General features: G+C 50.4%; 1 protein-coding gene across 2 annotated transcripts in view; it reads left to right on the forward strand.

Moving 5' to 3' along the window:
• Window positions 1-24,226, forward strand: part of CARM1 (coactivator associated arginine methyltransferase 1) — a 43,054-nt gene that overhangs the window by 17,340 nt on the left and 1,488 nt on the right. For both annotated transcript variants that reach the window (XM_028519106.2, XM_036032342.1), the window contains exons 2-14: window positions 9,556-9,681; window positions 11,076-11,182; window positions 12,135-12,239; window positions 14,518-14,628; window positions 15,832-16,009; window positions 18,041-18,131; window positions 18,306-18,387; window positions 22,525-22,610; window positions 22,782-22,871; window positions 23,303-23,440; window positions 23,526-23,615; window positions 23,705-23,817; window positions 23,960-24,037. In XM_028519106.2, the coding sequence (XP_028374907.1) occupies window positions 9,556-9,681; window positions 11,076-11,182; window positions 12,135-12,239; window positions 14,518-14,628; window positions 15,832-16,009; window positions 18,041-18,131; window positions 18,306-18,387; window positions 22,525-22,610; window positions 22,782-22,871; window positions 23,303-23,440; window positions 23,526-23,615; window positions 23,705-23,817; window positions 23,960-24,037 (1,395 nt within the window). The remainder of the gene's footprint in view (window positions 1-9,555; window positions 9,682-11,075; window positions 11,183-12,134; window positions 12,240-14,517; window positions 14,629-15,831; window positions 16,010-18,040; window positions 18,132-18,305; window positions 18,388-22,524; window positions 22,611-22,781; window positions 22,872-23,302; window positions 23,441-23,525; window positions 23,616-23,704; window positions 23,818-23,959; window positions 24,038-24,226) is intronic.

Below are 24,226 nucleotides of genomic sequence, written 5' to 3' on the forward strand. Positions count from 1 at the left end.
TGGTGGCTGCTTTCCCGTCTTGTCTTCTACTTCCCTGTCCTCCACAAGGGACAGAACTTTCCTCATCATGCATGAGGATGGAAGGTTCTGCTGGAGGAGAGATTAACTCCAGGCATTTTGTTCCTGTTCCACTTCTTCCCTCTGACCCAGGTCTGTCCAGCCTAAAGGGCTTGAGACCCCACTGCTTGCTTCATTACTTTCCAGAAGCAAGAGGGTAGAGCAAGGAGGACACTAGGGGCAGAAAGGTGACTATGCAGGGCCACCCGGTACCCAGTGTCTCTGAACAGCTAAGTTACCGTCCCAGGCCATGAACTAGGTCAGGGCCTAGGTGCCTAGTCTCCCATACCAGCTGCTTCCTGCACGTAGGGAGGTGCCCCCCCTCCCCCAACTGCATGCCCCAGGCCTCCACGCAGGTCAGCATCCCTGAGTGCCCTACACTTGCAGAGCCCTGCATCTGTGCAAGAAGGGTGTTGGATATGGAGCCACCCTGCAATTGTGGCTTGTCCAGAAAGTTCTGGAGGATCTCCAGGAGAAGGTAACAGGGATAAGGGGAAAAGAAGGATGCTCTGGGTCCCAGGAGCCATGGAGGCCAGAGAGAAGTCCTTTCTGCCCATGTTCTGGGGGGTGGTCAAGGCCAGCATGGCATGACTGGGGAGATGGAGAGGTGTGATGAGGCTTCAGACATTGACAGGGGCTCATGGGCCCTATAAGAGTTTGGACTTGTTCCAAAAAGCTCTGGGGAACCATGGAGGAGTGGAAGCAGGCAAGAGACCACAGCAAATCAGCTGTATTCGAAACTGTGACTGGGAGGGACTGGAGGCTTGGCCTGTCACCCAGGACTACTGGTCAGTACCCCTGAGACGGATGTTAGTGTGTCAACCTCCAGTTCTGTTGAAGCATTCCTGGGAGCTGGGCCTGGGGTAAGGTGGTGAGCTGAGTGTTTCCTTGAAGTCAGGACCAGGGATCCCCCTGTGCCTCAGCGTCCCCCCAGATCCTGCTGCCTGAATCCCAAGGTGCTGTCCAGGGAGCCGACAAGGAGGTTGGCTCTGTGATGGGCAGGTAGCAGGCAGTCTGCCACCTCTAGAGCTGCCCCTTTCTGAGCCTCCCTCATCTCCTGGCCAGCAGCTTCTCCTTCAGTCCTGTCTCCCTCAGCGCATGGTCCTTCTGGTGCTGCCAGTGGCTATGGAAGCAGCCAAACTCGAGCTACGCTTCCACCAGGTCCTCTTGCAACCCCTCAACAACCCACCTGTCTTGCCTGGGAGTCTGTCTTAGCAACCTTCCTGGGCCACAGCCACACTGTCTCAGTTGCCCTCATTCTCCCTTCGGGGCCCCTCTGAGGAAAACCATTCCTCCTGCTCTGACTGGTGTGTGGCTCAGTGGGTTGGGCGTCATCCTGCTAACTGAAAGGTCGCCAGTTTGATTCCCAGTCAGGGCACAGGCCTGGATTGTAGGTTTGGTCCCCGGTCGGGGTGCGTATGAAAGGCAACTGATTGGTGTCTCTTTCTCACATTGATCTTTCTCTCCCTTTCTCTCTCCTTCCCTTTCCATCTTTCTATTAAAGAAAAAAAAAATTCCTCCTGTGTGTTTCACACTGAACACTTTGAACACTTCTGATTACCAAGTATGTGGGCGGGGGAGGGGTGGTACTTCCCACACACCAAGCTGGGTATCCTGTAATTCAACTCAGTTCTGACACTACCTCCTTGGAGATAGCAATAGATCCCACAGGTTAAGGGGTGGGTCCCGCAAGATTGTACACCAGTAGCAGATCCATGTTGTCACCTGTGCTTCGGAGCTACCAGCTATAAATTGGGTTTTCCCTTGACACCATCCCCTGGTTTGACAGATCTCTTAGAGTGACTCACAGAACTCAGGAAACCATTGCACTGACCAGATTCAAGTTACTATAAAAAGCTTTACTTCAGGAACAGCAGATGGAAGAGATGTATAGGGCAAGGTGTGGCATGGGGAGGCACGAAGCTTCTATGCTCTCCCAGGTGTGCCACTCTCCCCAAATCTCCAGGTGTTTACCAACCTGAAAGCTCACAGAACCCAGTCCTTTTGGGTTTTTATGGAGGCTTTATTATGTAGACATTCGATGAAATCTTTGACTATTGTTAGTTGTGGGGTAGGGGAGACTAAGAGTTCCAACCCTCTAATACTTGGTCCCTCTGACAACCAGCCTTTATCCTTAGGGACATTTCAAGGGTCTTCTCACTAACCTCACCACTCTGCAGTGGTTGAAAGGGGTGTTGTGAAACAAAAGACACTTTTTATTATTCTTATCACTTAGGAAATGTGAAGAGTTTTGGGAACTCTGTGCCAGGAACAGGTAATAAATACATACAGGGTCTGGCACAAATCATGCCCCCTTGTTATTAAAAAATCTTTTATTACAAAATCATAGGCATGTAATTCTGTACCATAATATCACACTCAAGCACACCATATGACATTTTAGGTGAAATGTTCAAATTGGAACTAAATTATTACATTTGTATTATTATCCTACCAACCACACTCAAACAGGCATTACTTCTGCCAGACTATATATTGTAAATTTCAGCATTGCAGCCCCCTTTTCCCTCTTTTCCTGTGTGCTATTTCCTCTCATTGGTGAATTTGTTCCCGATCTCTTTCCCAGGCTGGATCAGGTGCCACCTCCAGGTTCCCACTGTGGCCCTCCTCCCCTGGCCTCGGTGCCCATCACCTGGGGATCCTCATAACTGCCACCCTGCTTGCCTCACTTCACCTCCCCTCCCCTCCCCTTCTAGGTGGGGATGGTGTCTCTGTTGCTCAATGTCTGGTGAGCAAATGATGTGGGTGGAGAAGGGGGCTCAGCATCCAGCCTCCTGCTCCTGTAGTTCTAGACGCCCCTGCTGGGTTTGTATTGGGTTGGCCAAAAAGTTCGTTATATTTTTTCCATACGATGGCTCTAGTAGTGCTTAGTTGTCTTTAACTTCATTTGAAATAATTTTGTTAGATTGTATTGTGACAGCTGTCATACCAGCTGTGCATTGAAAAAAATTGAAGTTTTGTGTAGCTGTTTTATTTTTTTATTTTTAAAGATTTTACTTACTTATTTTTAGAGAGAGGGTAAGAGAGAGAAAGAGATAGGGAGAGAAACATTGATGTGTGAGAGATACATCGATTGGTTGGTTGCCTCTCACATGCCCCCAACTTGGGACCTGGGCTACAACCCAGGCATGTGCCCTGACTGAGAATTGACTGGAGACCCTTCAGTTTGCAGGCTATCACTCAGTCCACTGAGACACTCCAGCCAGGGCCTATGCAGCCATTTTAATACTGAAGATAGAAGAGGATATGCAACATTTTTGGCATTTTATGCTTTATTTTAAGAAAGGTAAAAACGCAAAAAAAAAGATTTGTGCAGTGTATGGAGAAGTTGCTGTGACTGATGGAATGTATCAGAAGTGGTTTGCAAAGTTCCTTCATGCTACTGACATTTTGGACAAATAATTCTTTGCTGTGGAGCCCTCTTATGAGATAGAAGATGTTTAGAAGCACCCTTAGCCTCTACCCACTAGAAGCCCATAGCAGGAGATAGCCCACATACTCAAAATATCCAAATCAATAAAGTTATTGGTGAAAATGAAAACTGTGTCTTTTATTTTATGGAAAAAACCATATCGACTTTTTGGCCAACCCAACAATAAAGTTTTGTTGGCACATAGTAACACTTGCTTGTTTACATGTTTTATGTGGCAGAGTTGAGTTGTAGTAGCAGATTATATGGCCCACAAAGCCAAAAATATTTACTACTATCTGCTCCTGTACGGAGAAAGTTGGTTGACCCTGATCTAGGAAGCTTAGAGAGGTTGGGCAGCCTGTCCATTAGGAGCCCAGACCCTGGAGCCAGTCACGCGAGCCACTGGCTTGTGTGTGACCTTGAGTTAGATACTTAACCTGTCTGAGCCCATTCCTCAATGGGGGCAGTGACAGTAGATACCCACAGGAGTACTATGAGGGGTTCCTGTAAAGTGCAGGAACGGAGCCTGGCTCCTGGAGGATGTTGTTACGCATGGTCTGACATCCTGGCCCCAGAAGGGTATGGGCAGGGTTTGGGCCTGGCTCCACCCGGGACCTTTGTGTTTATGATACTGATTTGCAGGGGCCTTGCTCCCCTGGAGGTGGGGTGGTTTTCTGACCCCACTGTGGTACCATCCTGGCACACCCACCCAGTGGTGGTGTCCCTGGTGATTTTGGTCTCTTATCCCTTGGCCCCAGAGCTTCAGTAGGGCAGACTTGGCAGGGTGTCAGGTGGGAGGGAGGCCAGCCCATGGTGCCTGGCTGGGACCAGGAGCAGGGCATACATTTGTGGTGAATGTGGCATGATTAACCTCCCTCAGTCTGGGTTGATCTCTCTCACACTCCCAGTTTAGACCCCAGCTAGGGAGAGCCTCTCCGGAGAACGCTGACCCAGACAGTGAGCCTGGTCACAGCTCGGCTGTTGTTTCTGTTACTGCAGGGAAAAGGAACACAGCTCTGCTGATCCCAATCCGTGGGACCCCCAGCACAGCCTCCTGGCTGCCACCCCCTTTGTGTCCACCTCCACTTAATTGTCATAGCAGCCTGCTAACCCCTTTCCTGCTTCCTGTCCCCCACCTCTCTGGGCCATGTGCACATAGCCCCCAAATACACCAGCGATGTGACAAAGCTGTGCTCTTTAGGTTGGTTTCTGGAGGCAGGGCACAGAGGCCTCGAGTTCCTGCCTTTTCTGTGGCTCACCCACTGACTGAATAACGGGTGGCTTGAGAGGGTGGTGTCCGCCTTTAAGTTTGCCAGTAGGTTTCCGGAGAGACAGGGCTGTGCCTGTGGGGGGGCCTAATCGTCATTTCCCCAGGAGGTCTGTGCCCCTTTCCCAAGGGGAGAGGCTGTCCCAGGACATTCTCCCCATGGGGAACCGTGAGGGAGCCAGGAAGCAGGGTGTATGTTTCAAGTTGTGCTCTTCATGGCCACAGGTGACCGTGGACAGTGGGTGAGCCTAAGCCTTATGGGCAGCAGGCCACAGGCAGGTAGAAGCACAACACCACCACCTCTACCCACTGTCCTGAGGGCCCATCCTAGTAAGAGAAGGCGTGAGGAAGGGAGAGGGCAACAGCATGTAAGAAGGCCCAGCTGGGCCATTGCAGGAGGGTTGATGGTGGCCATGGGGAAGGGGCTGGGGAGTGGAGAGGATGATGAATGAGGGGTACAGGTCATATGACTGCCAGTCCGAGAGCTCAGACTTTTGAGGCTTTTGAAAGCAGGTAGGAACATGACCCACCTTTTTTTTTCTGTCAAATATTTACCAAACACCTCCTATATACCAGGGACGGGCCTGTAGGGTGGCATAGCTGTGACTTGCACAAAAGGCTGGCTTCACTAGCTTTGGGTTCCACTGTCGTGATGGGACAGGTCAGGTTGCCATCAGCCCCAGCTGCTCTGGCCCAAGCCCAGCATCTCTAGATCCTGCTGAGCTTCGCTCAGCCACAGGTCCTTATGGTCACCGGCCCTGCTCCAGGTTGCAGGGGGTGCTGGGGCAACCGGTGAGTTGCCAGGCTGCTTGTAAACAGAGGCCCTCACTGGTCTGCCTGCTGTCACCCTGGCTCAGCCAATGGATTGGCTTATCTCCTGCCCCGAGGGGCATGGGTGAGGGCACCATGCCAAGGTTTGGGGTTTCTTCCTGGGACCTACTTATAGCTGGACTTAGGAGTACCTTGCATGAGTCCTCTCTGGGTGCTGCATGGCCGTGAGCCTGCGGCACTGCCTTCACCCCCACTGCAGTTCAGTGGGACCTGGCCCCTGAGGTGTGAGCAGGCAGCTTGGTGGAACCCACCCTGTGGCTCAGGCAGCCCTCTTCCAGGGTCTGGCCCAGTGCTCGGACCACACAGGAGGAGAGCAGGGGGCCCAGTGAAAGAAACTATAGGCCCTTTACAATCGCCCACTGGGAGCAGTTTTTTCTGTTGAGGTAAAATTTGTGTGACATAAACCATTTTAAGGTGCATTGAGTTCAGGGGCACTGAGTACATTCCCACTATCATGTAACCATCACCTCTATCTAGTTCCAAAACATGTTCATCAACCCCAAGAAAACCTGTATCCATTAAGCAATCATTCCTCATCCTCCCTCCTCCCATCCCCTGGCAACCACCAGTTTGCTTTTTGTCTCTGGATTTGTCAATTCTGGATACTTCATATTAACAGAATTGTGTATGTGTGACCTTTTGTGTCTGGCTTCTTTCACTGGGCATAATGTTTCTGAGCTTCATCCCTCTGGTAGATGTGTCAGGCTCCATTCTTTCTTATGGCTGAATAATATTTCTTTGTATGGATGTAGCACGTCTTGTTTATCCGTTCAGTAGTTGATGAACATTTGAGTTGTTTCAGCTTGTTGGCTGTTGTGAATAGCACTACTTTGAGTATTTGCACACAGGTATTTGTTTGAATACCTGTTTTCAGTTCTTTTGGCTCTAGCTATGAGTGGGATTGTTGTGTCAAAGGGAAACTGTATTTTTAACTTTGTTAGGAATCACCCAACTGTTTTCACCATTTTCTATTGCTACCAAGCAGGATACGAGTGTTCCAGTTTCCCCACATTCTTGCCAATACTTGTCGTTTTCACCCTATTTTGTTTTTAATTTCTTAAAGATTTTATTTATTTATTTTTAGAGAGGGGGGAAGGGAAGGAGAAAGAGAGGGAGAGAAACCTCAGTGTGTGCTTGCCTCCCACATACTCCCCTACTAGGGACCTGGTCCGCAACCCAGGCATGTGCCCTGACTGGGAATCGAACCCGCAGCCCTCTGGTTCTCAGGCCTGCGAGGATTGAGCCACCCCAGCCAGGGTTTTCTTTGTTTGTTTTAAATGATAGCTATCCTAGTGGGTATGAAGTGATATCTCATAGCTGTTTTGATTTGTATTTCTTAATGACTAATGATGTCTTTTCATGGGTTTGTTGGCCATTTGTGTGTCTTTGGAGAAACATGTCTCTTTGAGTCCTTTGCATGCTTTTGAATTGGGTTGTTATCTTTTTGTTGTTAAGAGTTTTTTTGTAGCCCTGACCATGTGGCTCACTTGGTTGGACATCATTCCACAAAGCGAAAAGTCTCCAGTTTGATTCCCGGTTGGGGCACATGCCTGGGTCGCAGGTTTGGTCCCCAGTAGGGGTGTGCACAAGAAGCAGCTGATCAATGTTTCTCTCTCACATCAGTGTTTCTCTCCCTTTCTTTCTTCCTCCCTTACCTTCTTTCTAAAAATAAATAAATATTTTTAAAAGGGTTCTTTGTGTGTTCTGGCTGCTAGTATATACAGGCTTATGATGTGCAAATACTTTCTCCCATTCTGTAGGTTGTCTTTTCACTTTTTTGATAGTGTCCTTTGGGGCACAAAAATTTTAAATTTCAATGAAGTCCAATGTATGTAGTTTTTCTTTTGATACTCTTGTTTTTGGTGCCATGTCTAGAAAGCTTTGCCAAATCCTTTGCCAAATTATGAAGACTTACTCCATTGTTTTCTTTTAGAAGTTTTATAGTTTTCACTCTTACATTTAGGTCATTAACCCACTTGAGTTAGGTTTTATGTGTGGTATGAGGTAGGGACCCAACTTCTTTCTTTTCAAGTGGAGATCCAGTTACCCCAGCACCACTCTTTGAAGATCTTCTTTTCTCCCCACTGAGTGTTCTTGGCACCCTTGTTAAAAATCAGTTGATTGTAAATGTAAGGGTTTATTTCTGGACTCTAATTCTGTTTCATTGATTTATATGTCTGGCCTTTTGCCAGGATTATTCTGTTTTAATTACTGTACCTTTATAGTAAGTTTTGAAATCAGGAAGTGTCAGTCAACTTTGTTTTTTGTTTGTTTGTTTGTTTGTTTGTTTTCTCAACACTGTTCTGGCCCCCAACTGATGTGCTTCAGTTGGTTGGGCCTTGTCCTGCAAACCAAATGGTCACCAGTTAGATTCCTGGTCAGGGCACAGGCCTGGGATGTGGGTTTGGTCCCCATTCAGGGCGTGTTTAAGAGGCAACCAATTGATTTTTCTCACATTGATATTTCGTGCCTTCTCTTTCTCCCTTCTTTTCCCTATCTCTAAAATAAAATTTAAAAAAATATTTTTTAAAGACTGTTCTGGTGATTTTGGGTGATGGGGGACATTCTGCCACATTTGTACTTGTGCTTCTCTCCATGCATAGATTTTGTTGTGGATTTGATGAGCCACTCCAAAGCACGTTGTAAACATCACCAGAATTAACTTGAAATTCTTCTATATGTGTCTTCTAAGAATAAGGGCATTCTCCTACAGAACCACATTGCTATCATCACCTCCAGATCATTTAAAGTGATCGCATCCGTAGTCCACACTTACATCTCCTTTGGATGTCCTTTGTAGCTCTTGGAAAGTTTTAGGCTCCAGTCCAGGTCACACTTGGCATTTGATGGTCTTGTCTCCTTAGTCTCCCTTTTTCTGGAATAGTTCCCAGCAATTTTGGTATTTTCTGACATTGGCCTTTTTGAAGAGATAAGACTGCCTCATGATTTGTCACTGTCTGTTGTCCCCTTTTGATGAGAGCAGGGCAAAATTTTTCTAAGAATGCATGACATGCCACGGCTGTCCTGCTGTGTTATGCCAGGGCCACAGTGTTGTGTATGAATTTGCCCTGTCCCTGGTAATGCTAAGTTTACCGTTGGGCTGAAATGGGCACACCTGTTGTGTGTGTCAGTTGAATGAATGACTAGTAACAGTAATAGTGGCAGGCACGTGGATGCAGTGCTTCCTGTGTGCACTGGACCCTGTGCCTGCCCCATCATTAGCCCCATTTGACAGATGAGAAAACTGAGGCTCGGAGAGGCCAAGTGACCTGCCCATGTGCCACACTAAGCATCATAGGCAGGACACTCCCATGTGCCAGGCTGTCTGGCTTCAGTGGTCACGCTCATGATCACTATGCTGCGTAAATGCAAGAAGAAGTTTCAGCAGAAGGAAGTAGAGGTGCCACCAACAATTCAGTCTTTACTCCCATCCCAGCACCAATAGTCCCCTCTTCCTCTCCATGTGACATGGAAGAATTGGCAAATGAATGCCTGACTCTCTCAGTTGGGCCCGGGCCCCTGCCAGGGTCTCAGGACTTGCTGACCCTGCCAAAGTTGCCCTTCTGTCACTGTGTCTTCCACTTAAGTGCCCACTGGATGAGCAGTGAGCCTGTCACCAGGACATGCTCCGTGAGGGAATGTCCTAAGCCAGGATATCTACCTGGGTCCCACAGCTCCCAGCACTCCCCGTCTCAGTCCTGGTTGCCCTGTGGACAACAGTCCTCTCCCACTGGACAGGCTGTGTCCCTGAGTCCCCACCACCTGATTGGTCACCACGTTGTCTTCTGCATGGGCTGGGCAGGCAGGTCACATGGCAGCACTTTCAGGGAGGGATTTGTGGCACCTCGAAAAAATTGGAAACGAGGGAAGGGGGTAGGTGGTGAGGACAAGACTCAAAGGCAGTTTATAGGGAGGCTTGCTCACTGGCCCTGGGCCTGCTAGCTCATGCCCGCTTCTCTCCTTGTAGATGAAGATGTATGTGTGTTCAAGTGCTCGGTGTCCCGCGAGACGGAGTGCAGCCGAGTGGGCAAGCAGTCCTTCATCATCACCCTGGGCTGCAACAGTGTCCTCATCCAGTTTGCCACACCCAATGGTATGCATTCTCTCTGTCCCAGCGGCACAGAGAGCTCTCAGGGCTGGGGGTCTTAGGCTCTGGGCTGTGGCTGATGGGGGCTTGGACCTTAGTTAAATTGTAGCCCATCCATCCATCCCAGCAAAGGCCTTACTGTTCAAAATCCTATTACCTTATAGAGATGAGTCCCTGGGCGGCACTTTCTCAGTTCCTAGAACTCTCTGTGTCAGACCCTCCCTCAGTGGCTCCTTCTGGTCCTGCCTTCTCCTCCAACAGGCTTGTTCTAACCTCCTGGCTGGGCTGCCACCCAGACATCTAGGAAGGGCCTGTCAGGTGGGGTCTGGGGCCTGGCCTTCCTGACAGCAGAGGATGGGGGTGAGACAAAGTCCTGAGGCAGGCAGTGGCTCTGTTGGGAGCACAGAGAGAAGTCAGTGAAAGGTTTTAAACAGACCTGTCTGAGAGGATGCAAGCAGACACCCGGGCCGGGGTTACTGAGGAGGCCTGCTGTGGCTTGGGGTGGGGGGGCAGCCATGGAGATGGTCAGATGCCCAGGGCTGGAGACTGCCTGAGGTCCCATCACAGGGCCCGGTCGCTGCAGAGCAGAGGGCAATGGTTCTGGGGGGTGGCACAGAGGCAAGTGCGGGACAGCTCAGGTTGAAGAAGCCCCCTGCCCACGGCCACCCAGTTCCCAGGAGCCGCCTCACTTGGCTCCGTGCCCCCATGGCCCAGACCAGCCTCAGGCCACCCACCCCTGTGCACAAAACACTAACTCCACATCTTACCCCCTAGCACCTGGCACCTGTCCTACTTTCTGTCGCTGTGATTTTCTTCTACTTTTTTTTTTACTTGATTACAATTTAGCAGTCGTCATTCTATGCTAACAAATACAGTTAATTTTAAAGGCTACATAACATCCAGTCCAGGAGACCCATGGTGACTGGGTTCTCTGAAGTGCTTCTGTGTCCACTCACGTACATCAGTCCCCTGTTATGGGATATTGAGGTGGTGTCCCTTGTGTCCGCTGCCATTCAAGACACTGCCATGCACTGCTGGGTGGACTTGCTAGGGTGAGTCCCAGAAGTCTGACACCCAGGTCGGCAGGCTTGTGCCCTGCAAAGGTTTCAGCCACACTGCCCTTTGGTGAGGTGGCGCTCAGGCCTATGGCTGCCAGCTGTGTGGAGCACATTCACTCTCGAGTATAAGATGCCTGCCTTCTTGTGTCAGGCACCAAGTGGCGGGCTTGGCTGCCCTTCTTTTCCTTTAGTTTCATCATCATTTTTGGAAAAAGAAATTGCCAAATCACATGTGCTCAATGCAGGAAAGTCAGGGTATGTGGCTAGACAGAGAGTCACTGGCCCATTCAAACTCTCCCATCCCCCAAAATTGCCATGCATGACCCAGCTTCCCCCTTCCAGATTTCTGTTCCTTCTACAACATCCTGAAGACCTGCCGGGGCCATACCCTGGAGCGGTCGGTATTCAGTGAGCGGACGGAGGAGTCCTCCGCCGTGCAGTATTTCCAGGTGGGTACATGTGGTCTCCGAATAGGCCATTGCCAACTGATGGCCCCTGGGAGGCCGCGAAGCACAGGGCAGGCCCACCTGGGTTCACGTCCTGGCTCTGCCCCTTACTAGCTGCGTAACCTTGGGCAGGTTTCCTCCGCTTGCTGGGCCTCAGTTTCCTCATCTGTGAAACGGAGATGCCAGGGCCTGCCTTAGGAGGGTTGCTAGAAGGACTTGAGTGCAGGTGGAGTTCAAGTCCACAGGCATTTTGAGTAATGACAGCACAGATAGAATGTACCCACCATGTAGGGCATACTAGGCACTGGTCCAAGCGCTTTCACATGTATGGAAGCACTTGAGCCCTCCCAACAACTCTAGGAGGTAAGTACTATTATTGTCCCCATTTTGCAGATGAGAAAACTGACTCAGAGAGGTTAAGTGACTTGCTCCAAGTCACACAGCTATTATGCAACAGAGCCAAGATGGGAAGCCAGGCCTGCCTGATGCCAAAGCCTGTGCCCCTGCCCAGGTGCCACGCTGCCTCCCGATCGCCCGTTGTCTTACAGAGAGACCCCGCAGCACCTCACCCGCCTGGCGCTCTGAGTCCTAGGGTTCTGTTTGATCTACGCTGCTTCTTTGGGGTTCCTAAGATGGGGCAGCTGGCCCTTGATCTCAGAACTCTGCCTGTGGCAAATCTTGAGTTCTGCTGGTGGATTCCAGGTCCAGGTGGCATCCAGCTGTGTCCTTTGGCCACGGTGATTGTGGAGGTTTCCCTCCTGGGGGCTGCCTCTGGCTTCTCACTCCCTCTCCTGGAGTAGCCAGCAGCTGCCAGAGGGGTTTGGTCAGCAGAGAGGGTGCAGCCTTCTGCGGGCAGTTTGTGCCTGAGGTGACCCTTCTGCTGTCTCGGGTCAGCCATGGCGTGGGCCATTTGTGCCACTGCGTGCCCTGTGCCATTCGCGTGTCTCTGTTCCAGTTTTATGGCTACCTGTCCCAGCAGCAGAACATGATGCAGGACTACGTGCGGACAGGCACCTACCAGCGTGCGATACTGCAGAACCACACTGACTTCAAGGACAAGGTGAGCAGGGCCTGCCCTGCCTCCCTCCGCCCTCTTGCCACGCCCCTTTCCTCAGGCTCTGCGCCCACCTCAGTGCAATAGCTGCTTCTGTCTTATTGCTTTGCTCGTGGATTTTAGCTTTAACTTTTTCAGATTACAAAAGCAAATCTACTTTTTGTAAAAACTCAACCCATCGTGCATAATATGAGCAGGAAAGGCTTCTGTCATTTCCCTCTGCAGCAGCCACTGCCCAGTCTCCCCCTGCACAGACCAGCACGTGTGTTAGAGTTACTTAATATTGTATGCAGGGTCCAGCACAAATAATGCCCCTTTTTAAATTACAAAATCATAAGCATGTCATTCTGTAACATAACAATATCACACTCAAGCACACCATATGACACTGTAGGTGAAATGTTCAAACTGCTGTCTGCCTCGTTTGAGACATTCACCTAGTCTACCAGCCACACTCAGGCAGGCGTTACTTCTGCCGGACCCTACCCTGTGTGTATATATGTGTGACAGGGTTGTGTTTTACTACATACTCCTCATGCAGAATTCTCTTTACCCACCTAATGGTGTGTCTAGGGCATCACTCTCAAATCACATGAATATAGTATAATTTATCTAGTTAGTTCCCTAATCCCTTTTAAGATTTTTTAAATTTTACCAAGTATTATACAGTGAGTCCTCATTTCATGTTGTTGATAGGTTCATTGACTTGAAGTGAAATGGCACATGAGGAAACCAGTTTTACCCTAGGCTAATTGATATAAACAAGAGCTCGGTTTCTGTGCCATCTCACCAACATTGTAATGAGTGACATGGGATGAAATGTTATTTAAGGAAGTGCTCTTATGCTCATGATTAAAAAGAGAAAGCAGTACAGAGTATCTGTGTTCATAAGTGAGAGTTTATTCCTTTCCCCACTGTTTTAAACCCAGTAAGAGCTTGTGTTTTCCTTGACTTATCTTTGGGGGCTCTCAACATGACCCACGTGACCAAGACATGATCATTGCCTTGGTCACGTCCCCCCAGCATTGCTGAGAATTCCCTCAGGACACTAAACTCCCTGGGCCCCAGAGCCTGACTGCTGCAGCCTAGGAAGAAGTCCTGGGCAGAGCAGCATGCATGTCAGGACCATCTGCATCCCCAGCTTCCTCCTAGCTGCTGGCGTGTCCCTCAAGGGACTTTTCGTGTGCTGGAGCAGTGCTTGGGGCTGAGAAAGTGCACGCCCCTTCAGCAAAGTTTCTTCCAGCTCTCCCAGGATGGGAGTGCACTTATTTTGTGGTTCATCCAGAGCTCTGAGAGGTGCTGCCACCTGACTATCCTATCGCCCCTCTGGACACTCCCTCTGTGCTTGCTGCTGTACCCAGACCAGTTCTGCAAATACCTGTCACCACCAGGAACTTTTGTCCTGATTCTGCTGACACAGATGCAATCAGACAAACCTAGAATGAGGGATGATCTCCCACACACTAGCATGGACTGTTCTAAGAGCTCATGGCCTTGGGGCCAGCAGCCTTTGAGAGGGTGCCCACCGAACCCAGGTCTAGGGCAGCTCATGTGGCCCGGCCCAGCCATTGGCTGATTCCCTGGGCTAGGGTCATTATGCAACCAGAAGACACTGCCACCGACACCCTAACACCTCCCAGGCCCCTTTCTTCCCTGAAAGGGCTGCAGAGGTCCCAGAAGGATACCTCTCAGTTGTTGCACCATTTTCTGGGGAGAAGCACAATACTCAGCGCAGTGGATTCAGGGTCCGTGCGGCCCATGGGGTTGGGGCTGAGTAAACTTTCCCTGGGAGCTCCTCCCAGGATTCAGGAATGCCCAGTGGGGCCTGCGATCGGGGGCTGCCCACCTCCTGCCCTCTGTGTGGGCCTCAGCAGTCATGCTGCAGAGCTCAGAGGTGTCTTTACCTAGTGAGCACTCATTCCCACAGCAACACAGGCTCATTTGTGACAGCCAGGTGTCCACCAGGCCGCACAGAAAGTTCACAGCCCAGTCAGTCTTCCTGGAATTGGGTCTGAGGGCCACAGTGATGGTTTTAACATCCTAGCTGTCTTCAGAAATCCTGTTTGACCATCTTCAGATCCAGAACTGGGGGCTCCTGTGTGCCCCGGGTTGCTCAGAAACCAACCTGTTATCAGCTGGCCTGTGCCAAGGGGAGGCAGGCTGCAGGGCCTGGGTGCTCTCAACTGCCTGGGTCTGCAGGGAGCCAGAGCCTGGTGATGTGCACGTCGTAATGATCACCATCCCTTCACTGGTGTCTTCTTCTCACTGCCCCATCCTTCCCCAGATTGTTCTCGATGTTGGCTGTGGCTCTGGGATCCTGTCGTTTTTTGCTGCCCAAGCTGGAGCAAGGAAGATCTATGCTGTGGAGGCCAGCACCATGGCCCAGCATGCTGAGGTCAGCGGCCCACTGGGACCCCAGCCAGTCCTTGTCCTTCAGCTCTGTGCCTGTGCCAGCCTAAGAAACTGGTCCTGCTGGGAGCCCCCAGGAGAGGAGACATGACCCCGGATTCAGAGGGATCTGTGGACATCACCCCTCTTTGGTCTCTTGTCCTCAAAATCCGGGCCTGAGGTGGCATCTCCTCCATGACTGGTGGTCACCTACCAGGTTCAGGGGTGGTTCGGGGTCTTCAGAAGCTTGACAGCCTTCTGCCTCAAGGGATTTTGCAATCATACAAACCAGAGTAATCTTGGCCCTGGCCAACAGCCCACCACTCTGAACCCCACTTCCCACATTTGTGAAACTCAGGTAACAACATGGCTTTATTTCATTAGTTTAAGCTGTCATTTCTTTCATTCGTTGTTTTTTTTTCCCACTGAAACCTTTATTCACAAGGTTCAAAACCTACAATACACAAAAGCGTAAACAGTGACACTGATCCCCTCCCCACCACTTACTCCCAGCTGCCCAGCCCCCACACCAGGGGCTGCAGGGAGGGACATCTATGCCAGCTATGCTGAGCTATTGGGTGGCTCCATCAGCAAGCGTGTGCTCTCCTCTGCCTGCCCGGCTCTCACACAAATGGTAGCCCACCACCATCTTGCACCTGCTCTGTTCCCTTAACAGTTTGCCTGCTACTTTGTCATCCTACAAAGAGCTTCCTTACTCATTCTAGTGGCCACAGAGCATCCTTTGCCTGGATGGACCACCATTTGTGTAGACACATTATTGCCACTTAGGCTGCTTCCTGGTCCTCGCAGCACAAGCAGATGCTGTGCTGAACTCGTACACGTGTCACCTCTCCTGTGTGAGGTCATGTTCACAGGACAGATTTCTAGCACTGGAGTAGCTGGGGTGGACAGTGTGTCCCAGGGTAGCTTCAGTGGCTTTAGCAAAGCCTGTCATTCCCATCTTTCCCCCCATTAGCAGTTGGTTGCCCCATCAGGGTAGGGGTGATGTGAGGGGTCCAGGAGCTGCAGTGGGAAGAGGCTGAGGGAGAACTGAGGCCATGGCTGATCATGGCTCTGGGAAGGGTGCCAACTAAGGAGGCAGAGGGAATGGGGTGGCTACATGGCAATGGAGGTCCTCCCTTCCCTGAGGATGAGTGGTGATGGGTGGGGGCAGAGACCCCTGTGACCCCTCTGGCCTGCCCACCCACAGGTCCTGGTGAAGAGTAACAACCTCACCGACCGCATCGTGGTCATCCCCGGGAAGGTAGAAGAGGTCTCACTCCCCGAGCAGGTGGATATCATTATCTCAGAGCCCATGGGCTACATGCTCTTCAATGAGCGCATGCTCGAGAGCTACCTCCACGCCAAGAAGTACCTGAGGCCTGGTGGTGAGTGTCCCTGCTGGCACGTGGCCTGGCACCACAGGTGCGCCTACTGGGGCTCTTTGGGGTGTCCCTGGCTGCTACTCAGTGGGCACAGTTGTGGTTCAGCTCTCTGCTGACCTGTTTTAGTGGCTTGTAGTGCTAAGGTCACCTGAGCCTTCATGCCTCCCTCGTTCCCTCCCCGGTCCCCCACCACTCCCTATGCCCAGCCTGCCCAGATAAGGCCACACAGGCACCTGCCTAGCCTGCCTGGCCACAATACTGAGGGAACCCTCAGGTCCCCTGGGAGCTTCCAGGCTGCCTTCCATCTCATGCCCTGTGTCATGGGTACAGTGTTTGGCTGGGAATGTGGGGGGTGTCCTGTGGTGCTCAGAGGAGCTGACCTGTCATCTGTATTCTTAGCCCAGTAACCACATCCTTAGCCAGCCAGCCCCTGCACTCCTCCAAGCCAGGGAGACAGGGCAAGGGTCAGTGTGGCACAGGGGCAGCCTGCTGTCTGGCATGCCTGTCGGTGGTCCATGTTTGTGTCTCTGTGCCTGCCTGTCCCTCCTCCTTGGTTACTGGGTCAGTGTGGGACTGTGCCCTGCCCTGGGGTGGGGCTTGTACCGGGTCCTGAACATCTGCTGATGTGTCCATTTCTTGGTTCAGGTTGTGTGTTTTTGAGTATTTCTGTACAGTCACGGGGTAGGGTGTGTGCCCATGTGGCACCCAAGGACCTGGCCAGGACAGCAGCGTGGAAACCCAGCAGACTGGTGGCCTCATGGTGGGCAGGGAGGGGGAGTTGGTCTCTGGGGGAGCATCTCTGGCCTTCCTGGATCCAGGCTGCAGGGACCTTGCCTTGGGCTTCACTCCTGGAGGTGGGTGGTGACTGCCATTTCCCACAGCGGTGTCCTGTGTCCCAGGTATGAGTGTGGGAAGCTAGGGCTTCCCCAGGGGGTTGAGTGCATCCCAATCTCCCCAGCAGAGTGGGCTTATCCTTTTGGGATGTAAGGACAGACAAGAGGCAGGCTCTGGTGGGCAGCTTTATTCCACCCCACTGTTCAAGCAGCCTGCCCAGGATAAGGCCTGGGGCCAGCAACGCCCCCTTGTTCTGCCTGTATGAGTGTCCTTTGTTCCACCTCAGGAAGCTCTTTGGGGGGACTGAAAGGAACCCTCTTCCCAGCTGTACACATACAGGTGCCTTCAGGGCTGGAGCACTTTCCCATGATGTCCTAGGTGACTGGCAGACCTCCTGTGTAGGCGGCCTAGTGAGTGGCCTCTGAGCCAAAGTAGAGCATCTCCCCTCCCCCACCCGTCTGATTACTGCTAGTGCCTCAGCTCCCACCTCCCTCTACCCCCCATGTAGGAAGAGGGAGGGAGGCCCACATCTGGAGGTCAGGTGACTCTGCCCTAGACTCACGGAGGGAGCTGCTGACCCTGACTCATACAGCCCTTGAGTCACAGATGGAGGATGCTGCTGCCCCTCCCATTTCAAGACATGTACCAGACCAGGGTGGCCAGAAGGTCCACCCTGCCTGCCAGAGCCTGGGCAGCCCCCAGTGGCAGGGCTTCAGGTGACCCTCCACCCAGCCTCTGGCCTTCCCTGAGGTCCCTACGACATAGCCTGGGGGCTATGTCAGCCTTGCTTTGTTCAGAGCACTTTGCTTTCCCTGTTTCCCTGGCCGCACGTCCGTGGATGATGACTCAAAGTGGCACTGCCTGGCTTATGGAGCAGGACCCCTGGCACCACTTGATTACCTTGAGGGTCTGGCAGGTTCTTTCCTGTCTCTCAGCCCTAGCTATGGGACTATAGGACAGGCGCTCCTACTCCTTGGCTGGCCGTCCAGGTTTGGTGAGATGGTGCATGTAAAGTGCTCATCGTGGCTGCTGGCAGAGTAGTTGCCCAGTACCTCTGTGTTGCACAAATGCATGAATGAATGAATGAATGAATGAGAGGCTGGGAAGGCCCAGGGTTGGGGGTCCTGGGGCCCTTTGGAGGCTCTGCCTGGCCCTGCAGAATGTCCCACCATGACGCCAGCACTCCTCCGTGCCTCCCAGGAAACATGTTCCCTACCATTGGTGATGTCCACCTCGCACCCTTCACGGATGAACAGCTCTACATGGAGCAGTTCACTAAGGCCAACTTCTGGTGAGTGCCCTGCGTGTGTCCTGCCTTCTCAGGGATAGCCCTGCCTTTTCTTCCTCATTCTAAATAGGACCTGAACGACCTGGGCTGGACAAGGGCCAACTGGGAGAGAAGGCAGGCTGCTTACCTGCCTCTCTGCTGCTGGTGACCTTGCCATGGGGGCGGGGCTTTCTGCAGGTACCAGCCATCTTTCCATGGAGTAGACCTGTCGGCCCTTCGAGGCGCGGCTGTGGACGAGTATTTCCGGCAGCCTGTAGTGGTAAGTCACCCCGGGTGATACTGCAGTTAACACTGGGCATGGCCCTCACATGAGGTGAAAGGAGCGGGTGGGCACGGGCTTTCCTGTCAGGCCTTGTGCAAGCTGTGCAGCCCTGGGGCAGCCACGCTCCCTCTGAGCTCTCGCTTCTGCCCTGCACAGAGCTGCCCCACAGAGAGGCTGGGAATGAAGTGGCGATGCACGCAGAGCACTTGGCACACAGTAAGCGTGTGGTACATCTGAACCATAATTAGATGAACTGATTCTATATGATTAAAATCAATTATTGAGATTTTTAAACTGATATGTAGACCCATGACACAAAAATCAAGAAAGTATAGAAGTGAAAAGCCTCCCTACTCTCGTCCCCAGACACAGAGTTCTCCTTCATATAGGCAAACAATACTTCTTGTGTATCTTTCCAGAAATTTTACAACTAAATGTGCGTATCTACCTTTTTTCTCCAAATATATATGGCATAATCAACATAGTGTTCTCTCTTACTTTCTCTGTGGTCAGAGAACATAAACTATGATTTTAGCCCCTTGAAATTTTTTGAGTTTCTTCATAACCAGTATGAGCTCTTTTGTTTTCTGTTCTATGAGCACTTGAGAAAAATGTATTTTAATCACTTATTGAGTACAGAATTGGGTTACTGTCAATTAGATCACACTTGTTAATCATGTTGGTCGAATCTCTGTCTCTAGTGATTTTTTTAATCTGCTTCTCCTATCTGTTCCTGATTGTAGATTTACTTTTCCATTTAATTGATACTTTTTGCTTTATATTTTTGGACACATTATTAGGTGCATACAGGTTTAGGATAATTGTGTCTTCCTGTTGGATTGATCCTTTTGTCATTATAAAAAAGTGTCTCTTTTTATCTCAAGTGGTGTTTCTTGCCTTAAAGTCTATTTTTTTCTGATGGTAGTTTAGCTACTCTGGTTTTATTTGGGTTAATCTTTGTACAGTATATATTTCTCCATCCTTCTATGTTCAACCTTTTTGTGCCCTTATCACTTAAGGTTTATCTCATATAAGCAGCATATATGTGGGTTTCATTTTTTAACCAGGTTAATATTTTCTGTCTTTAAATTAGAACATTTACATTTAAGGCAATTACTACTCTTATAGGTATAAATCTTTCATTTTACAATTTTTCCATTTATCCTGACTGCTGTTTCTTTTCGAACTCTCTTCTTGCCTTCTTTTAATAGTGTGTGTTATTGTTTTCCCCTCTTGATGTTTCACTAGTTTCAAGAGACTCTCGGGCGCTCTCTTTTTAAACACTACCTTCACACCCTTCTCTTTCTCCTTCTACGGTTCTGATTACAGGGACTTTAGAGTAGACGTTTGCATCCTGTCTCAGATGACTCTAATATTCTTTTCTGCATTTCCATCCTATTTTCTCTCAATTGCTTCATTTTCATATTTGCTACTATTTTCCAGTTCCAATCCTTTCTTTGCTGTGTCTCATCTGATTTTCTAATTCTTAATTTCAGTTCTAGAATTATATTTTGCTTGTCATTTCAGTTCTCTGTGATATTCTCCATATTTTCACCTTTCTTTTTGAACATATTAATTATAAGTCATTGATTACTTTTAGTATCTGGATAAGTGGTAAGTGTGTTTCTGTTGTCTTTTTTCTTAGTGTTTGGTTCTCACCCTTTGGTCCTGTCTCTTGATGCCTAGTCATGAAATGCCAGAATGAAAAATTATACAGGTTCTGGATGATGTTTTTCCTTTCAAGGACTTGTTGCTTTTTTTGTTGTTGTTGTTGTTTTTTTTTTTTTTCAGACAATTAGCCATATGGACAGGCTATTTTGGCCCTATCATGTGTTTGAATGAGATATTTGGTGGCTGCTTTTCTGACTCAGCTGGTATATTTTCTGGTTCCCTGTAGCACAGCAGTTCTCAAACATTTTGGTCTTAGGTTCCTTCTACATGTTAACAACGGAGAGTGCATCCTGGCCTGTGTGGCTTAGTCAGTTGGAACATCGTCCCATAACCAAAACATTGCGGATTCAATTCTCAGTCAGGGCACATGCCTAGGTTTAAGGGTTCAATCCCTGGTCTGAGCACTATGGGAGGCAACCAATTGATGCTTCTGTCTTGCATTGATGTTTCTCTCCCTTTCTCTCTCCTTTCCTTTTCTAAAAGCAATGAAAAAAATGTTCTCAGCCCTAACCAATGTGGCTCAGTTGGTTGGGCACTGTCCCACAAAGCGAAAGGTTGCTGGTTCGATTCCCCATCAGGGCACATGCCTAGTTGTGGGTTGGTCCCTGGTCAGGGAACCAATGAAAGGTAACCAATTGATTTCTCTCTCTCTCTCTCATTAATGTTTCTCTCCCCTTCTTTCTCCCTCCCTCCCTCTTTCCATACAAATAAAGTGTTTAAAAATGTCCTCAGATGAGCATTAAAAAGGAAAAACAAAAGGAGAATTCTAAAGAACTTTTGTTAATGTGTATTATATCTATTTACATACTGCCAATGTCTATTGATATTAAAAACTAAGCCCAGCCCTGACAGGTGTGGCTTAGTTGGTTGGGCGTTGTCCCATCTCACAAAGCTAAAGGTCATAGGTTCGATTCCAGGTCAGGGCACATGCTTAGGCTGCGGGCTCAATCCTTGGTTGGGGTGCTTAAGAGAGGCACCCACCAATCCATGTTTCTCTCCCTCTCTTTCTCTCTGCCTTTCCCCCTCTCTAAAAATAAGTAAAATCTATTTTTATTAAAACCCAAAGCCCAAGAAATTTAAAAATATTTAATTCGTTAAAAAACAACAGTAGTAAAACCATTACCTATTAACATAAATACCATTTTTAAGGGAAACTATTCCAATGTTTCAGTAAGAATATTGGCATTTTTAATTTGTAAATCTCTTAATGCCTGGCTTAACAGAAGACAGTTGGATTCTGCTTCTGCATTCCTTTGTTGTGATATCACAGGTGAGTTAATGAAGGAAGAAAACATCTGAGTCTTATTATGAAAATAGTTTTGATTGTGGCACTTTGGAAAGGACCACACTTTGAGAACTAATGCTTTAGGGCGTAGCCTTCAGTGGTTTAAGTGAAGGTGGTTCACAGAGCCCCTGGTTTCAGCCTCCCAGCACTATATGCTGCTAAACCTTTCTTTAGCTTTAAGAAAATATTCTCTTTGTTTACTTTTAGAGAGAAGGAGAGGGAGAGAAGTATCGATGTGTGAGTCACACTGATGGGCTGCCCAACAGGGGACCCTGCCTGGATGTGCCTCAGCCAGGAATCAAACCCACATCGTTTGGGTTTGCAGGTCGGCGCTCAATCCACTGAGCCACACCAGCCAGGGGCACAGCTCAGGAAATGGCAAATGCCACAAAGTGAAATCACATGCAGAACATCTACCTTCCACTTCCACATTTCCCTTCTCTTTAGCATCTTGGCTCCTTGAATCCCAGCTTCCATCGTAACCCTGAGCCCCCATTTTGCTTTTCCCACCCAGGGAGGCTGCTGCAAGGCCCCACACCAAAGGGGAAAGGCATGGGCCAAAAAGTGTCTCCCTTCTCTTCAGGGTCTTGGCTCCCAAAGCAATGGCTGCTGCTGTTACCCAGTGTTTTCAAACTGGGTTTATTTTTACTTGGCTCATACAGTTCTTGGCAAGAGTGTTCCTTGGACAGGAAAATCGGTGTGATGACTGCGATCGGACGGACTTAAGCACATAGTCCTCTAACTTGCTTTTGTGTGGACTTGACAGTTTTTCTCAGAGATCTTCCCCTTCTGTTCGTAAAGGGCCTCTTCATTCTATTTCACACACAGCCTTTTATGGACGGGCCATCGATTTAATTAGATGGTTTCCAGTGTTGCTACTACAGACGGTCTCTAATTACATGTGTGAATTCATACATGTGCACCTCTATCTGTAGGTTCAACGTATGGAAGTGGAAATCTTTAATGTGTATGAAGGCTTGTCATTTTGAGAGCTGGCATCTAATTGTCCTCCATGGTGTTGGACCAGTGCATCCTCTCCCAGCATGCCTGAGAAGGGCAAACTGGTTTAACCTGAGTGGCCTAGAGGCCGTGCCCAGACTCAGGGAGAGGGGTAGGGCTCTTCCCTGCTTTCCTAGCCCCTGAGCTTGAAGCCAGGTCACCTCTGTGATCTCTCCCAGGACACATTTGACATCCGAATCCTGATGGCCAAGTCTGTCAAGTACACGGTGAACTTCTTAGAAGCCAAAGAAGGGGATTTGCACAGGTACCAGCCCTCACGCCCCACCTGCTGGGCCACTGCTGGCTCTTGCAGTCATTCTACGGCCCCAGGGCAGGCAAGTGGACCAAAGTCCGGGACTCTGCACCTGGCCACCCTTCTTCTCTGCTAGCAACCCCTGTTCAGCTTCCCCTGCAATCACTGCCCTTTGCCTTCCAGGATAGAAATCCCATTCAAATTCCACATGCTGCATTCCGGGCTGGTTCACGGTCTGGCTTTCTGGTTTGATGTCGCATTCATTGGGTCCATGTGAGTACACCACAACAAAGCATACTACCCCCAGCCCCCTGGACTTCCCTGCACTTGTGAACCCCAGGTGTGGCTGGTTCAGATGCTGATGGGCGTCTGGGAGGGCAGGCTGTCCCCTCCAGGTTCCCCTGTCCCTTCCAAAGGACCATGAGAGCTTGCCTCAAGTCAGAGACTTTTGTGGGAGTGTGTCTACCCTGTTCTGAGTGACTGTCCTTTACAGGGCCTGGTCAGTGTCTTGGCATGTCAGGGTGAATGGGCATCCCATGATTGTCATCTCCTAGCTGTGTGTGACTAGGACTGCCTGGGTAGCCATTCTGTCTTAGCTCCAGGGCCCCAGGGGACCTGCAGAGAGTACAGACACCTAGGGGGAGAGCTCAAGGTACATGGGTGGTGGCTCCAGCCCGTCATTTGTGCCTGTCCCTTCTTGACAGAATGACTGTATGGCTGTCCACGGCCCCAACGGAGCCCCTGACCCACTGGTACCAGGTCCGGTGCCTGTTCCAGTCACCACTGTTCGCCAAGGCTGGGGACACGCTCTCAGGGACATGTCTGCTTATTGCCAACAAAAGGTGCCAGCTGCCTCCCCAGGTTGGGAGAGGAAGGGGTCCATCCACCCAGCCAGCTTATGGCTGCCCTCCCTTGCCCTCCCCACAGACAGAGCTACGACATCAGTATTGTGGCCCAGGTAGACCAGACGGGCTCCAAATCCAGTAACCTCCTGGATCTGAAAAACCCCTTCTTCAGGTAGGATGGGCTTGTGGCCTTAGGGGGTGGGGGACACCCTTTTGGCCTGCAGCCCCTCGGCCCTGCCCACGAGTCCACCTCTGGCGCAGATACACAGGCACGACGCCGTCACCCCCGCCGGGTTCCCACTATACATCCCCCTCGGAGAACATGTGGAACACGGGCAGCACCTACAACCTCAGCAGTGGGATGGCTGTGGCTGGTGAGCAGGTCCCCGTGTGGGTGGGGCGGGTGGCAGCCACTGACTGGTCACACCTACCAGTGCTTCCGGGACAAAGCTGGCAGTTCTGGACCCACACACAGGACATTGTCCCCACCCCTGACATCTCCCTCCCTGGACACAGGGATGCCGACTGCCTATGACCTGAGCAGTGTTATCGCCAGCGGCTCCAGTGTGGGCCACAACAACCTGATTCCTTTAGGTGAGTGTGCCTGGGTCTGGGGAGGTGGGGGTGGGGTTGCCAGCACCCAGAATGGCCCATGTGCTTGGGCCTTCTGCATCACCTTTTCCTCTTCCTTGGGGCTCCTGCCTGAGGCGCTCCACTCCTCTCTGCCTTGCTCTGCCGCCACTGCACCCACCCTCCCTGCACCCTGGTGTGAAAGTGTGAGTG

The sequence above is a fragment of the Phyllostomus discolor genome, chromosome 8, assembly GCF_004126475.2.
Source record: "Phyllostomus discolor isolate MPI-MPIP mPhyDis1 chromosome 8, mPhyDis1.pri.v3, whole genome shotgun sequence".
NCBI lineage: Eukaryota > Metazoa > Chordata > Mammalia > Chiroptera > Phyllostomidae > Phyllostomus > Phyllostomus discolor.